Source organism: Augochlora pura, unplaced genomic scaffold (genome assembly GCF_028453695.1).
Source record: "Augochlora pura isolate Apur16 unplaced genomic scaffold, APUR_v2.2.1 APUR_unplaced_8880, whole genome shotgun sequence".
NCBI lineage: Eukaryota > Metazoa > Arthropoda > Insecta > Hymenoptera > Halictidae > Augochlora > Augochlora pura.
The window spans coordinates 1-15,343 of NW_027589702.1; the positions used below are offsets into that span (position 1 = coordinate 1).

Consider the following 15,343-nt stretch of genomic DNA (forward strand, 5'->3'; position numbering starts at 1 on the left):
TAATTTGTTTGGACGAAAACAGGAGACATTTCATAACTCTTATCTGTATAATCGTTTTATTCTGATTCGATTACATAAGTATATGTGATTAAGTAGTCATACGTGAATAATCTCACTCCAAATATTTTTTATATATCTCCATAATGTGAGTCAAGTTTCTATGATAAGCTAAATTTGCATCTATAAACACAATTTACATATCACAATGTAGCTTTATCTTATCATTCTCAATTGGTAGATATTTCTATTAGCTCATATGCACTGTTCCAATAAAACACTATCTTCTATTAAAGCTTTCACTATTTTTACTCGGATGATTATCTGGGAGATTTGCATGCACATTAATTTAAAAAATTAAACGGTACCTTCGAACTGTTGGATGTTTGTCACGTCGCACTGGAAGAACACGGCCTTGCCTTTTCCGAATTCCTTCTCTAAATTGGCAGCGCTGGTCGCGCCAGGAGACGTTGGCAGATCGAGGATGGCGACAGTCTGAAAAAATTTAACAAACATTTTGGAAAATCATAGACTTCGAGATATCACGTTTCTATGCTGGTTAACAATTATGACAATTTCAAACTTTTTCGGTGAAAATTTCATTACACTGATTCACTGAATATATCTCCTTTTTACTCGAATTCACTATTCACTATCGTCGATTGAATCCTCTGCCGCGCTTTAACGAGTCAGACTCGCGGCGGAGATTTCTAGTAATAAACAGTTAAGTGTGAATGTCGTTCCATTCCAACAATATTTAAACATTCAGGTGGACGTAAACGCACAATGACTATAAAAATTCTTTTTCTTCTATGAAATTACAAGGTAATCATAAAATGATTGTAATTGTAAAGAAAATGGTAGGATACGGGGTTAAAACTAGCTGAAATCTGCAAAGTGTTACCTTAGCTCCGTTCTTCAACATGTGCTGTGCATAAGAGAGACCGATACCTGAGGCGGCTCCGGTGATCAAAACGTTCATGTTCTTGATTTGGTCCATGGTCTGAAATCAATCAACAAGATCGTATTGCAATGATTTCTCATCAAGAAGATTCGACGACGGTCAGCAAGGGAGAACGCGCACTTTAGACATTTATCAGTAAACACTGAATTTCTAAACATCCCGAAGCAAGTCAATAATAATTTGCCACTAAAACTGTAGTTAAACAAAGTAATTTAACACTAAAAAATTTGGCAAGCTGTAAAAATAATTAACGCATGTTGCTTTGGAACGGTGAGCAGTCTATATCTATTATATCGAATTTTTCGATTAAGAAAATTTAACAATTCTCTATGAAAGCATTGTTAATAATGTTAACAATTTTAAAACAATGCGAAACAAGTTTTATGATCAGCTTGGTAGGTTTGGCGTTAAAACGAAAATGCTCGAAGAAGAATTATTTACATTTTTCAAATTAAAATTAATGCGCAAATATTTCTTAGAATATAATTAATAAATTTTATGCAATTATGAACAGCATTTGATAATACCGATATATTACTTTCCACGAATTAAAATGTTTAAAGAAGAAATTAAACTTTTAAGTAATCCCTGTCTTTTTCAGTAAAGTCTGCCGTATATTCGGTAATAAATCACTGTACAATTAGACACATACGAAAATTAAGTTAATAATCACCGTTCAGCGAAGTGGTCCCGACGAGCTCTTGAAATTAGATCCGCACAGCACGACGTGAGCTCAAAAAGTGAATGCTGGCCAACGCGGCCACGATAATTTAAAGGAGATCGGTACCGCCTGAAATTCGTCATGGGAATACATATCGGGAATAAACGAATTATGTCATACGTAAGACAACACGCCAATACTTATCTCTCTTAAAGAAAAAGCTATGCGATAACAGGATTTTATTATTCTTCTTTCGAAAGTGCAAGAAAGCAAAGGAGAAATGAACGATAAATATTTATATTTAAATGCTCATTTGTCTCTTTCGACCAAAGGTTTTAACAAACAATCGACGATATATGCGTTCGGAGTTTCATTTTTAACATTTTTTTCATTCAGTCATAAGAATTATACGTAATTTCTGCTTGTTATTAATCCCGCTGCGAATTGAAATTTTCCAGGATTGTATTTCCTCGTTTTTATAGGGCAGTTTTTTATTACCACAATGTCTATAATTGGCGAAACTTGTTTCATCTGTTAGCAACATGCTTCGCCACCAGCCTCGCTTTATTTACGACTTCCATCCATTCCTTGTAGTATTTTGTATAGTTTCCTTTTATAACACCTTTTTGCGTTATCGTTGTCGTGCAATTATCCTCCAACGATATTCTACGATATTGTAAGTTGGAGAATATTTTCTGTTTTTAACATATGATCAATATTTTCTGATTTTCTAGGAATCGCAGTGACGCGGGTCGAGTAAAATCGTGCAGTAAGCTCTTATTCAATGTTATCAACAATGTTATGAATAAATGAATGAAAATAAAATTTCTAGACAGTATCTACTTCGCTTTCTGTACACGTTCTACAGTTTCGTCCCGAACTGCGTATTTCTACACACAGAATTTATTGAAGAAACATGAAGGCGTCATCTTCGAAAGTATACCATATTTAAATATGGCTGTCGTGTTGCGTCGTGGCGTCTACATAGTATTCGCTAATGTTAAACTATCGTAATTATCTGGGAAAAAATTTAAGATAGCACACTTTCGCGACATTTGATCCGTGAATGGCCGAAGCCAATGATTGAAATAATACAAACGTAATAATACAACATTTTTTTATTAATCGTTACGTTAAGAAACCTTTACATTTTAATATATTGATGACTTCTCTTATTTAGTTGAAATATAATTACGACGCCATTAGCAAGTCCCAATATTATATGAACAACACGTGGTAAGCAATCTTTAATCAGTTATTATTTTCGTAATTGAAATAGAATTTCTCGTCGTTATTAGCGACTAACGATTGCGTAACCAGTGCTCTTCATTAATGATAATTAACGATTGATATTAATGTTTTAATCGTTAATTATACGAGCAGCAGTTATAAATTAGCACAATGTATCTTTTATCTGAATGTTTATTTCTGCAATATTCTGATACAAATACATTTCATTATCTAAAAGTTTCATTCAAGTTCTCTACCAGGCGATAATAATAATAGAACATTGTTTAAATGATAGAACATTGTAAAAATAAATATTAAGGGTGTCTCGACTATTTCTGTCCAAGTCTATCGATAATTTCTCCTACAAATTACATATTACAAAAATTATACGATTCTGACGCTTCAACCGTGACAACGCGAAATCTTTACGCTACACAATCTTATCATTAGAAAACGAGCCTTTATGATTTTTACTTTTTGGAACGCATCCTCTGTAGGGTTTCGCAAAATGTCTGAAATTCGTTCATCGTCATTGAGCAATACTGACTACGGCCAGATTAAATGTGGATCCGTTTCGAATTGGATTTGCAACATGTCAAGTGTGTTAACGATGCTCGAGAATTTATAAAATAGCGTCGAGAGCGGTCAGCATTTTTCGTTGTTCGTTTCGTTTTTGGAGAAGGAACAGTTTCACATTTTCTGTGACAATTAAACGGGGGCCTTCAGGGTGGCGTAACTTGGCACTTCGACTGCGAACGGTGGTTGATTGTTCTCGCTGACGAAAATCGCGCCGTTCTTCCCTTTCTCGATTAATTGTATTATGGCGCTCGCCACATGCTCCGGCCTGCCAACAGATTCGTCGATGACGGCATCATTAACCACGCGTACATTAACCATGTATATAATTGAAATAATCTATCGAATCTAGGTGTTACTAATTTCTCTGACACCGATTTGAAATTTAATATCACTGCTACAGATAATTAATGACTGCAACTAATCTAGACATACGATCAATTAAAATGTTTTCTTTTTTAGCAATCTATTAATAAGAGTGAAATTTATAGAGCAAGTTACTAAATACGGTGTCAAATTCAATTGTCGTATAAACGCAAATTTGATCTCCCTGCAAATCCAAATATAGAAAGGTAAAGATTGAACTTGAATAAAGTATCTCGGCATATACCGCTTTTTCAAAATAAAAATTGAGAAAGTAATTAATTAACATTGTAAACATTATCCGCCAGATTAAAAACTCTGGAAAATAATAATTATTCTCAAGGTTATTTCAACGTTTCGAACAGATAACAGAATCTGCAATTCTATGTCGTCGTACAAATAAAAATTTTTGTTATCGTATACACGATTTCGTATGGCTTCCAAAAAGGCAAACATTGTGTATCCAGCTCCGCGATACGTAATAAATTAAAGGACCCGATTGGAATAAACAAAATCAATATCTTTTCTTTACTTACGGTTGCTTCTGCATTTGCGCCATCGCTAAGGCCGCGGTTTCTTCGTCGAGGAGATCCATCGCGTGTTCTTTGGTAGCCATGAATCTGGCCGCCATAGCCGTTGTGGTGAGTCCGGGGCATATTGTCAGCATACGTATACCAGTCTTGTCGTAATAGTGCTGTAGACATTTATAAAATATGTTTAAATACATATGTATATATATATATGGTTTTATAAAAAATATTTTTAACGTTTCTTCTATATCGGAAAAATTTGACAGATCTTTTTAGAACCGCGCCGTAATGTTTCGCCGTAAACATTTTTATATTGTCACAATATTTGCAATAAGGAATCTTTATTATATCTATCTTATTTATTTTATTTAATTTATTTATTTTATTCACCGCAATAGATATCTAATATTTAAAGAACTACACGACAATACATAGGAAATCATAGTGACAAAACTCTATCGTTGCTCAGAATATTCATTGTAACAAAGTTAAATTGAAAATGCGATACCTTTCAGCGATAAAAAATGTACTTTATATTTCATGCACGATAGCTATTTGGACGATTTTATCGCCGGAAATTAATATTGAAGCGATAATGTTGGTAATTTAGACTTTGAGCTCGCAGCGATAGTAACACTATAAATGTAACTATTAACGGCACGAATTTATTTGTTTGTATCGGAGAAAATGTTTGGCGGATTTTTACTTCGCACCGTCAACGATTGAGTGAATCCGACGATCGCGTATTGCGTTCCCCCATAGATCGGCGCGATCGGGATCCCATCGAGCCCAGCCACGGACGACATGTTCACTATGATGCCGCCGTTGCCACCCTTGTACTTTCCCATGTTTTGCAAGGCCAAGATAGTGCTCTGCACGATTCCTTTCTGTTCGAGAGGACAAACAAAATCGTGTCGAATCACCGCCTGTAATTCTTACGAGAAAGCAATGATAAAAGTCGAGATAAGAAACAATATCATTGGATGTATTTTCCGTTGTTTACAGCCATTCAATGTTGTCATAGTACACGACGACAGCGATAACGAGGAGGTAGGGCTTACATAATTAACATCCACCATAATCTCCCAATCAGCGTCGTCCATAATGCCGGCGATGTTTGCGACGATATCTAACGTCTCGTACGTCTCGATCACTTTCTTGTACGCGTCTGCGAAAGATAAAATGTTTCGCGATAATTAGAAAGATAGTGGCACAGGCTAGAGTTGAATTGCCAAGACCCGATGACTCGTAAAAATAATGCACAACATGTTTCTTCTAAGAGTTACTTCATTTCTCTCTATTTTTGTAGAATTTATCGCGGCGCCTTATCGCGCGATGTTTCTATCGCGGATATCTAAAATTACATTTCAGCTAAACAAGATAACTTGTGCTTGTAAATAATCCGTTAAGCGTGTTTATCCCTGCTATCGTTAAAAATAGTCGTTTACATTTTTTGGATAATTCAGCTACCTGTGAAGTGCGTCAAAATTTCTGCGGCATGCAAAATTTCTGTCGGATCACGCAAGCTAATCGTCGAAACGTTTACGGTTCTTTAAGTACAGGGGTCAATCGTTCTTTTTGTTTTGCCTGGCTACCTTGTGGCACTCGCTGTGAAAAAGTGGTATCCGTGGGAAGCAGTCTTTTAAATTTTTTGGTGATTTTATTAAATTTTTCGTTGTTTTAAAAATATCGTCAAACGTTTTTGAATAACGAGGACTACGTGTTGCAAAAATATATATGCGATACAAGATTGTTGAATACAACTACAATATGCTTCTATATTTTACACACACTAATCATACACGCACAAGTATTATAATTTAGGGAGTAAGATTAGAAACTATCAAAAATCGAATCACCCCAATGTACACATACGAAATTGCAAAAAATACGAATTTATTTGAAAATTGAATAAATAAGAAGTTTGGTGAATGGTCTGTTCGCGACACAATGAAACAATGAATACCTTTGAGTTCTTCGCTCTTGGAGACATCGCAGGGTACGAAAATCGCGCAATCTTTCACGAACTCATTATTCAAATCGGCGGCCGCGCTTTCGCCACCTGAATCGCTCAGATCCAACAGAGCCACCGCCTGAAAACAAGATTGATTATATATTAGAAGCTTTTCATAATTGAAGAAAACGCCTCTCTATCATTCTCACTTTTATACTACGTTGAGGCTTAATGATTAAATTATGCTGTCAAACTTTACACCAATATTATTATATAACATTTTAAATATCACATACCTTTCGCGATTAATAAAACAAATAAAATAAAAATAAATATTGTGTAATGTTAATGTTATGAAAATATAAGAATATTAGTGGATTTAATTACCCTGTTGTTAAAGTGTTAAAGATAATTTAATGTGATTCTTATCCTTGAAATCAGACATTAATATATACGCTATTAGTAAATTGATGACGTTTACATGTCAGCTGCTTACGCAAACATAATCAAGTTAATTTATGTGCAACAACAAACACGCATTAATTACACAAACATGTTTTTATTTCTTATAGTAACAAACTTTAATAGTTAGAATCACATAAGAAAAATATTATGTAACTGTTAATTTATGTTTCCATAATAAGATCTCGATTCTTTGTTAATAACGTAAACATTACTTGCTTTAAATCGATAGTTAACATTTCTACGTAAACAATATGTAATATAGTATCCGCGTGTATTAGTCCAAAGTCAAGTTTGTTACTATCGGTGCCGGTCTGCCGTGCTTCAAAAATTGTGTCAGATAAAATCGCCGAATAACATCGTGAACGATTAAGAAGATAATGGAGTTTGATATTTGTCAGAGGTGGCCTGACGATTTCGAGTGTGCAAAGCTATCGCTGGGTACCTTCGCTCCGTTTCGAAGGAGTTTCCGTGCAGTGGAGAAGCCGATCCCGTTCGCCCCGCCGGTGATGAGCGCGACTTTACCCTCGATATTCGACATGATCGATCGGACGTAGAATCAGGATAACGGGCCCGCCGTTGAGAAACGTGGATTCGGTAGCGACTTCGGCGACCGCTCACGCGGGAGGCTCGTTCGCGAATATATTCGCGGGAGCGTGGATCACGGTGGTCCCGGCCGCCGATGAAATCCGAGAAAACGAGAATCAATCGTACCGGGGATTGAATGTCTCGCGGATATCTGACGGATAATGTGACCGCGGATCCGTGGGTAAACAGGATCGGGTTCGCGAAAAAATTCGGGCACGAGGTAGCTGGAACACGGCTCCGTGAGGCCGTTTATTTCTGTCGATTTATTGAGTTACCGATGTGCGTTTCAAATCTCGATGCGCTCGGATTGGAAAGCCAGCGAATCGATTGAACATTCGACGTCGACGCGCGGCGCGCAGGTGTGCCGGAGGTCGAAAGAATGCCGACTACCCGTTGACAGAACTTTTCCGAGCGCCTTGTTTAAATCGTTCTGCAACCGACTGGCCCCGTTCTGCTGTCTCGATTTTCTCTCGCGAATTTCTCTGCGGGAAAAGTCGACGCGATGATCAGCGATAATCGAAACGAGACGATTCCGCATTTATTTTGAAAATTAAAGTTGTGAGGATTTTTTCGTAGCAAATGATTGGTCGGTATAAATGATAAACGAGAGGGATGGTTTTAATTCAGTTTTCATTCTTGTAACTCGTTGATCACCCTTAGGCAGGTACTTGCGTGGACTTGATACTCGATAAATTACGGCAGTTAATAATGGACAATTTATTTTAATATCGTGTAATAATGAATTTATTTATATCAATTTCTATAACGATACATTCGACACTCACGCGTTCTTAGCTTTCGCCGAGAGATTTATTTCTTTTGCGAAACTTCCTTTTTGCAGACTGTTGTTATTTTGGGGCAAGACTTCGACCGAGCCATTTTCGAGGACTCAACGCACGGCGGTGGCGGAATGATACCGCAGGGCTGCAATTTGTAAAGTATCCATATAATCCAACAGAAATTACATTCGATGCACAAGATTGCCACTTTTACCGATCAAAATTCTTTCGACAATCTGAATCGTTTTAAATATATTAAAAGATGCGTTTTTTCTTTTATTAAATACTTTATTTCGCGGCACTGGAACGCTATCTTTAAAAATATTAAAACTCGGTCGACTCAGCGTTTAATGCATTTTTAACGCATCCTCAACGCTTTAAAGCATCAGCGAAACTTTCTAGTTATTTAACTCGACTATTTAATTTATAAATCGCTGCAATTTATTGCCACTCGAAACAGTAATTAACTTTACCGATTTCTCGTAAATTGACGGATCGATTTTCTCGCCCTCCTTGGGAAAATGGATCAATCGAGGGTTTTCATGGACGCTGGTCGCTGGTTCTACCAGCCAGACGCTGTCATTTTGCGCCCACGCTAGCACGTAGCTTAGCGCCGGGCCTATTTGATGTTTCCTGTCCACGGTAGCCATTTTTAAAACCTTGCTCGTCTGCAAACGACGGTTATCGATATTTACTCACGTGGTCGGTATGCAAGGCGGTACACCGGGGACTCGATTGTTAGGGATGGTTTCCGGGAAATCGGGCAATCCTATCTCGCTGAAGTATTTGGTCGATGGGCACAGAGTTACCAGACGTATGCCGGTCTGATTCGTTTTGGCATCTTCCTGCGCCGTCGGGAAAATAAACGATTGAGTGAAGAAATAAACATTTTAGCAGGAAAATAAACCATCCAGCAGAAAAATAAAGGATTGATCAGAAAAATAAATGTCACGTTCATTAAACATATTCCTACGACGCGGAATTGTCTGCGACGTCATTAGGTGCAATCATTTGATTAAATGTACCACGAAGTCTTTCATCACTTCGATCACAGGTTCTTTTCGGCAATAAATGGGGTACGGGTCCTCGGGCCACCCCATGAACCCATAAACGCTCGCGCAGTTCACGATCACTCCGCCAGAACCGCCGCCTTCCTTCCCCAGAATTTTCATCTCCACCCGCATCATCTTCGCCGTGTTATTCTGAAAAGTGTTTACGTCGTTCACCCGACGAGATAATATTTATTCGCGTTTCCTATTAACCCTTTTGCACTCGAAGCCATTTTTCATGTATAGTACTTAGTATAATTTGCTATATTTGTAAAACTGTTATGCTTTCAACAGAAGATAATTTAACAAATGTCTACATTATTTTGTTAATTATATAACAATTTTCATTGGCGCTTCGGAGGCGCCACTCGAGTGGAAAGGGTTAATTCTCGAGTTCTCGTTTTCCCAGACGAAATTAAAATGATATCAATTACTGGAGTCTAATGACCTGTTACGCACCTCCTCCTTTCCCGTGTTGTTGGACGTCAGCGGCCAATCTTTGTCGAGATCGTTGAAAATAATGTTTATGTCTTTGTATCTGACACGCGCCTGGCTCAGTATAGCTGCAAAATTGTCAATTAACGAGGTTCCACGATTTATATCCGAGAAACCATTTTTACCGTGAAACGTTTAACGGATGTAGAAGTTGATAATGTGTCGAACCTTCGAATTGGCAGGGACTTTGAACGTGGCACTCCATATAATGTACCCGGTCTTTCCCATAAGAATCGCAGAGCCTCTGCGCCGCGAGATTGCCTTCGTCGATATCATTATCCGTTATCACGACACTCTGCGGCGTTTTAACAACTTGTTTATGTATCTTGCACGAACTTACGTCGACGTGCAGAGTTGAACGTTCATTAAATTGCAACATTTAAATAGCGAAAACTCCGTGGAGAAAAATCGTGTGATGATTTATCTGGAGCCATTTTAAATCATGATATATATAAAAAATTAATAAAATAAATATATAAAAATTATAAGAATATCTAAAAAATTACTATGTTCACTGTTTATTCGAAGATAAAAATTCGAGGCTTTCAGGTTTAATGCGTACTCAGGTGCATCGTTTTACGGTCTTGTTTCACGAAGCTCTAGCAATTTGAGTATTGGTAATTGATAGATTCGCGAGCCCTTTGCACGTCGGCGTATTTCGGCGGGAAACGATATCTGTTCACTTGGACGCGACGCGAGCGAGGCTGCTCGTCCAGAAAACTATGGGAAACGAAAAATGCTAACTCGTGCGCCTCTGCATAAAAGATGATCGGCCGCTGCGAAACCGAAACCATCGGCGCCGCCAACCACAACCGCGACTTTGCACCGAGGATCGATAATCGGTTTCGGTGAGTCAGCGCTGCGATCGTGAAATAAAAGATCATTGAAATATTATGTCCTCCCAATAGTCCGTCGAATTGTTCGTAAACGATATAAATCAAAACCATGAAAAGCCATTCGGTTATCCTGAATCGTCAAGAATACAGTTACCAGTCGAAAGGCTTGATTATCTTCGGTCCTTCCGGTTCTTTGTTTCTCCAGAACCAACCGCCGCTCTTCTTTTTCTTCTGTCGCGCCGCTGTCGTTTCATGGAACCGGCGGAGCTCGATTTTCCGTAACATTCTATGGGAATGCAATAGTTCCAGTTTTTGCTTTGAAGGGAGGCAATGGGCAAACAAAATAGACTCTAAACAAGTCGAAGACGAGGCTGTCGCGAGAGAAAGTGTCACGTTCGAGTAGCTTACCTTGGACTTCCCGCGAGAAGGTTGGAGACGAACGAGGTTACGTATCGTGTTAACATGCTGGAAACGATTTTTCAACGATCGCGTAATTGATCCTGCGTACACGAAAACGTTCCAATCGGATCGACGTATTTGGAGAATGCAACGCCGGACGAGGAATTTCGATGCTCGAGCACGAAAGAGGAGAAAATCAATCTGCTCGCCGCTCTCTGCAATCACATGACGACTTTTGTTTTCGATACGAATGGATCCACGATTACAGGATACTACTTACACGATAATTATAATTACTTACACCGTTTTTATCGTCAGCCGTATTACGCACATTTATAATAATGCTAATTTTTGTGTAATACCAAAATTTGCGTAGTTTCATTCTTTCAGCAAGTTGGATGCTGTAAAATTGAAATTTACTAGCATATTTAGAACGCGAAAGATTCTTTGTGATTACTTTTATATTTTCGAGTGTCAGTTTCATTAATTAAATGCTTCGATTTTGTGAAAATGTTGGCAGTCGATTTGGAGGCAGAGTTTCAGGGGGTCGTTCGGCGAAAGAAAAGATCCGGCTGGAGTGTTGCGAAACTATATTTTATTGCTATTATTGCGGGTTCCAAGAATAGCGTGTTCGACTTCCGTTTTTTTTTTTATTTTTTAAAAAGCTATGCACTTTATTGACTAGGCTTGCAACATACATTCCGAGCAAATCATAACAAAACCAACAATTTCCACTAGCTACCGACCGTGGGCGTCGATTAAGATTACGTAATGTTATATTCGAATGTGCGATTGCCCTTCGATTCCGAGTATCCCGCGGGATCTCTCACCGGCCGCGTCCTCGATCGCGCCGATCTTGATCGTATACCGATCGCGTGACCGCGACCAGAGAGAGAGATCGGGTGGTCGACCGACATTAATGGACGATTAAAATATATCGTAATTGTGTTTTGTGCGCCGAAGACAACCGGGCTTAGGCCTCGATTCTGTATAACTAAACCTACGTTTATTCGTTTCCTCTCTCTCTCTCACTCTCTCTCTATTTCGCTTTCTCACTCTCTCTTTCTTTCTTTCATTGGTCGAATCCCCGTCTAAAAGTTCGTATAAAAATTACGAGCGCGTCTGTGTTGTGTAATCGTGGACAATGTTTTGGACTCGTCTCGCGTTATCTCTCTTGTTATCTCTCCTCTCGTTTCGTTGATTCGATAATACTTTAACGAACGCGCGATGGGTGGATTTAGATGAACGGAAGCGGTGTTTTTCCTTCTTTTTTTTTTTTTCTTTTTCTTGCGTTGTTCGTTTTTAGTCGACGACGATTCTCACGCGGACCAAAAAAAATCGTACGATCGTTGAACCTTGTTTGTCAACATCTGGCAGTGTATAAAACCGCGGTCGAACAACGAGAAGTCGAGTGCTTTTTTTTCTTCCGTGGTGAAACGATTTTTTCGTAATGGCTGACGGAATGCGTGGAAACTAGTCCTGTGGTGAACGCAATTGCGAGCGCTAGCCTACGAAATATTGAGTCTTAACGGCACAGCAGTTGTCGATGGTCCAAAAAAAACGCGCGTTACTTCCGCTTCCCATGGCTTCGAGACGCTTCTCTCCCGCTTCGATCGGTGTTGCTCGGGCTGCGGTAACCGTGGTCAACCGTTTCTCGAATTAAATCGCACGCGAGTCGTGCACGTCAACATCCTCTACGGAAATATGTAAATTGAGGTCGTGATCCCAAATCGAGCATTAAATTTATCAGACAAACGCGCAACATTCTTTGAATCGCAATCTCGAAGTAAACATCCTGTTTGTTTACTTCCTCCTTTCACTTCGCGGCTAGATAATTGTATTTTATCGTGCAGCTTACCTCGAGCGACAGTAATAGCATAGAAGTGAGCCTCCTCGAGCAAGAATTTTCGTAAACGCAATCTCAAATAGCGGTGCCCCTAATTTTTTTCTAGCATATTATCGTAAACAGCCGTTTATGCTTTCGCGTTTAGTTCGCGAAACCATGCCGCGACTCTAGTACCTTTTCGGTTCGTCCATCGAAGAAGAATTTTTACGTCCACGGCGACCACAGCCAGGAGATCCCCTTTCCCTAGATTTGTCTACTTCTATCAAACTCGGCGACTCCAAGAGGAAAGACTGGAGCCGATTGATGATCCGAGGATCATCTTCGTGGATTGCTTCGTCGGAGTTAACCGCCTAGGTCTTTAAACGTCTACTTAAGTGTAATACGGAACGCATAACAATGTACAAAAAATGTGTTCTCGCCAAGTGTACAAAATCCTGCGCCGTTTTTGCTCTTTGGTGTGGCGCGGGGGACATACGCTCCCTCCTCGGGAGGGGGCGGGTTTCGTCCGCTGCCGGACGCCTCGTTTCCTCGCAGCGGACTCGGCTTAGTTCCGGTAGTATAATGAAGGTACATTCGCAGTTATGGTACGGCATGATTATTTGTATTCAAGCGAGGGTGGAGCCACGTCGATTCTTAGATCTTCGTGAAGGTGAGCTCGTGAGGCGGCTGGTCCTCCTCGACCAGCCAGACGCTGCCGCTCTTGCCGGTTGTCAGCACGTGCACCAACGCTTTTGCCACGTGTTCCACACTGGAATTATAGCGATGGTTAACGTAAACGTTACGCTACGGAAAATATTAACTAACGATAAATAAATCTGGGAGGTCTAGAACTTGAAAATTACACGCTTTGTATATTTAAAATACAAGTGGACGTGCAAGTGTGTTAACAAATGTTAATAGTAATTGCCTGCATTTTAGTTAGATGTGACTGACACTTTTTTTATTTTTCTATGCTATAATTAATATGAAATAAATTTATTTACCGTGTAAAGTAATTAACGCATCGAGCGAAATATTGATTCAATTATTGCGCACAATAAATAAATTACTGAACTACAAAATAAAATATTGAAATAATTTTTGTGATGTTCCAAGAACTTTCGAATGTTACGTGTTTAATTTTAGCAAATAAATAATTGATTGAATTTAAGTAAGAAAATGTGATACGTCATATACGATAAACATAAAGTTAATTATTCTTGAACGTGAACAGAAGACAGTAATTGGCTACCCCCCACAGTGATTGCCTCCGCTAGCCTAGGGCGGCAGATAAAGCTGTGCCACGGTTTGTTTGACGTTCTTTTTACCTTTGTGGCACGGAATTGGCTATGTCACAATGCCAGGCATCCTCGTATCGTAACCAGAGCAGCTGTTTACTGACGTCCTTTAACAAGTTACTATCCGTCGCACTCGGGCACAGTGCCATCACCTTTACGCCGGTTAGGTCCACGTGGTACTGGTGCTGCAAACAACAACAACAACGTGAAATACTTTTCGGAGACATTCATCATATATTATTATATATTATTTATTTTTATATTGCTATATATTACATATTACTTATTTATATATTACTATATATTACATAGTATTTATTTATATATTACTATATATTATATATTATCTTTAGAATCTGTGAGATTACAAAAATATTTCTAATAAATAATTGAATTAAACTTTAGTTGAAATTTTTCAGTACGATGGGGGATGATATTTACCCCGAACGCTCTGGTGAAGTTGACAATGGCCGCTTTGGTGGCAGAGTAGATTGGAACACTGGGGTAGGGGTTGATGCTGATATTGCTTCCAATGTTAACCACTATACCGCCGTGGCCACCCATGTCCGTTCTCATATATCGTTGAGCAAGCAGTGTTCCGCGGATCACGCCGTTCTGAAACGCATTTTGAGACAGACGGTACACTCGAGATATTACTGATCCATCTATCGATACGTCTACGATTAACCCTTCGCACTCGAAGCCATTTTAACAATAAATGTGAAATAATTATATAAATGTGAAATAATTATATAAATGTTGAATAATTATTTTGGCTCATAGTACTTCTATGGTATGCAATAAAGTGCACTCATGCATACGAAATTTATTTTTGCGACTCGTAGCAACAGTTTCGCTACCCAACAATTTGTTGAATCTAAACTTTATTGTTATAAAAGTTATTTTGCAACGTAATAGAATAATGTTACTGGTGTCTCAGAGTCACCATTCGAATGCAAAGGGTTAACAATACGAACCCGCGAGTACTCACGACGTTAATGTCGACCTCCAGCTCCCAAAACCGATCGTTCATGATCCCGGCATTGTTTACAACTATATCGATTTGACCGAACGTCGCGGCTGTCTTCTGAAACGCATCTGGAATAAAACGATTTCGCCATCGGTTACCATCGGTTATCACGAATTGATTGCAGTAGTTGAACGACGATACGTTTCGCGATTACGTACTTTCGAACTGCGTGTAATCCGTGACGTCGCACCGACAGAAGATCGCACGGTCCTTTCCGTAGTATGAAGTTAAAATTTCTACCAGTTTCTCGCCCTCGTCAACGTCGATGTCGCACACAGCAACCTGAAAATCGATGCGCAAAAGACGT

The 15,343-nt window shown here is 39.0% G+C and overlaps 4 protein-coding genes across 4 annotated transcripts; all 4 read right to left on the reverse strand.

Annotated features, from left to right (window-relative positions):
• Positions 1–112: 112 nt before the first annotated feature.
• Positions 113–1,721, reverse strand: LOC144478148 (15-hydroxyprostaglandin dehydrogenase [NAD(+)]-like). The gene is made up of 4 exons (XM_078195881.1): positions 1,614–1,721; positions 902–1,000; positions 366–492; positions 113–180 (listed from the first exon to the last, which is right to left on the reverse strand). Exons 2-4 carry the CDS (start codon positions 995–997, stop codon positions 113–115), a joined length of 291 nt encoding a protein of 96 aa, XP_078052007.1. The 5' UTR covers positions 998–1,000; positions 1,614–1,721.
• Positions 1,722–2,722: 1,001 nt separating this feature from the next.
• On the reverse strand, positions 2,723–7,397 carry LOC144478146 (15-hydroxyprostaglandin dehydrogenase [NAD(+)]-like). The gene is made up of 6 exons (XM_078195879.1): positions 7,183–7,397; positions 6,288–6,414; positions 5,383–5,489; positions 5,035–5,208; positions 4,328–4,485; positions 2,723–3,696 (listed from the first exon to the last, which is right to left on the reverse strand). The coding sequence occupies exons 1-6, from the start codon at positions 7,276–7,278 to the stop codon at positions 3,561–3,563; spliced, it is 798 nt and encodes a 265-aa protein (XP_078052005.1). The 5' UTR covers positions 7,279–7,397; the 3' UTR covers positions 2,723–3,560.
• Positions 7,398–8,107: 710 nt separating this feature from the next.
• LOC144478150 (uncharacterized) lies at positions 8,108–10,769 on the reverse strand. Its single transcript, XM_078195882.1, has 8 exons — positions 10,639–10,769; positions 10,393–10,507; positions 9,817–9,943; positions 9,613–9,716; positions 9,130–9,306; positions 8,804–8,949; positions 8,578–8,737; positions 8,108–8,249 (listed from the first exon to the last, which is right to left on the reverse strand). The coding sequence occupies exons 1-8, from the start codon at positions 10,767–10,769 to the stop codon at positions 8,136–8,138; spliced, it is 1,074 nt and encodes a 357-aa protein (XP_078052008.1). The 3' UTR covers positions 8,108–8,135.
• Positions 10,770–13,050: 2,281 nt separating this feature from the next.
• Positions 13,051–15,312, reverse strand: LOC144478147 (fat body protein 2-like). Its single transcript, XM_078195880.1, has 5 exons — positions 15,195–15,312; positions 14,998–15,104; positions 14,448–14,621; positions 14,037–14,191; positions 13,051–13,477 (listed from the first exon to the last, which is right to left on the reverse strand). The coding sequence occupies exons 2-5, from the start codon at positions 15,037–15,039 to the stop codon at positions 13,363–13,365; spliced, it is 486 nt and encodes a 161-aa protein (XP_078052006.1). The 5' UTR covers positions 15,040–15,104; positions 15,195–15,312; the 3' UTR covers positions 13,051–13,362.
• Between the last annotated feature and the right edge of the window lie 31 nt (positions 15,313–15,343).

Excerpts from the sequence above, each read along its gene's own strand:
- LOC144478148 (XM_078195881.1), bottom strand. The coding sequence starts at position 997 with ATGGACCAAATCAAGAACATGAACGTTTTGATCACCGGAGCCGCCTCA. Across the intron at positions 493-901 it reads TGTTGAAGAACGGAGCTAAG|ACTGTCGCCATCCTCGATCT; the intron begins GTAACACTTTGC and ends AAATTTTTTCAG. Across the intron at positions 181-365 it reads AAACATCCAACAGTTCGAAG|ATGCAAATTTAGCTTATCAT; the intron begins GTACCGTTTAAT and ends TTGTGTTTATAG.
- LOC144478146 (XM_078195879.1), bottom strand. The coding sequence starts at position 7,278 with ATGTCGAATATCGAGGGTAAAGTCGCGCTCATCACCGGCGGGGCGAAC. Across the intron at positions 6,415-7,182 it reads TCCTTCGAAACGGAGCGAAG|GCGGTGGCTCTGTTGGATCT; the intron begins GTACCCAGCGAT and ends TCTTGTTTTCAG. Across the intron at positions 5,209-5,382 it reads TTATGGTGGATGTTAATTAT|AAAGGAATCGTGCAGAGCAC; the intron begins GTAAGCCCTACC and ends CCTCTCGAACAG.
- LOC144478150 (XM_078195882.1), bottom strand. The coding sequence starts at position 10,769 with ATGTTACGGAAAATCGAGCTCCGCCGGTTCCATGAAACGACAGCGGCG. Across the intron at positions 9,944-10,392 it reads TTTTATGCAGAGGCGCACGA|AGTGTCGTGATAACGGATAA; the intron begins GTTAGCATTTTT and ends AAAACGCCGCAG. Across the intron at positions 8,950-9,129 it reads AAGTGATGAAAGACTTCGTG|GAAGATGCCAAAACGAATCA; the intron begins GTACATTTAATC and ends CCGACGGCGCAG.
- LOC144478147 (XM_078195880.1), bottom strand. The coding sequence starts at position 15,039 with ATGAACGATCGGTTTTGGGAGCTGGAGGTCGACATTAACGTC. Across the intron at positions 14,622-14,997 it reads TGGAGGTCGACATTAACGTC|AACGGCGTGATCCGCGGAAC; the intron begins GTGAGTACTCGC and ends AATGCGTTTCAG. Across the intron at positions 14,192-14,447 it reads ACTTCACCAGAGCGTTCGGG|CACCAGTACCACGTGGACCT; the intron begins GTAAATATCATC and ends TGTTGTTTGCAG.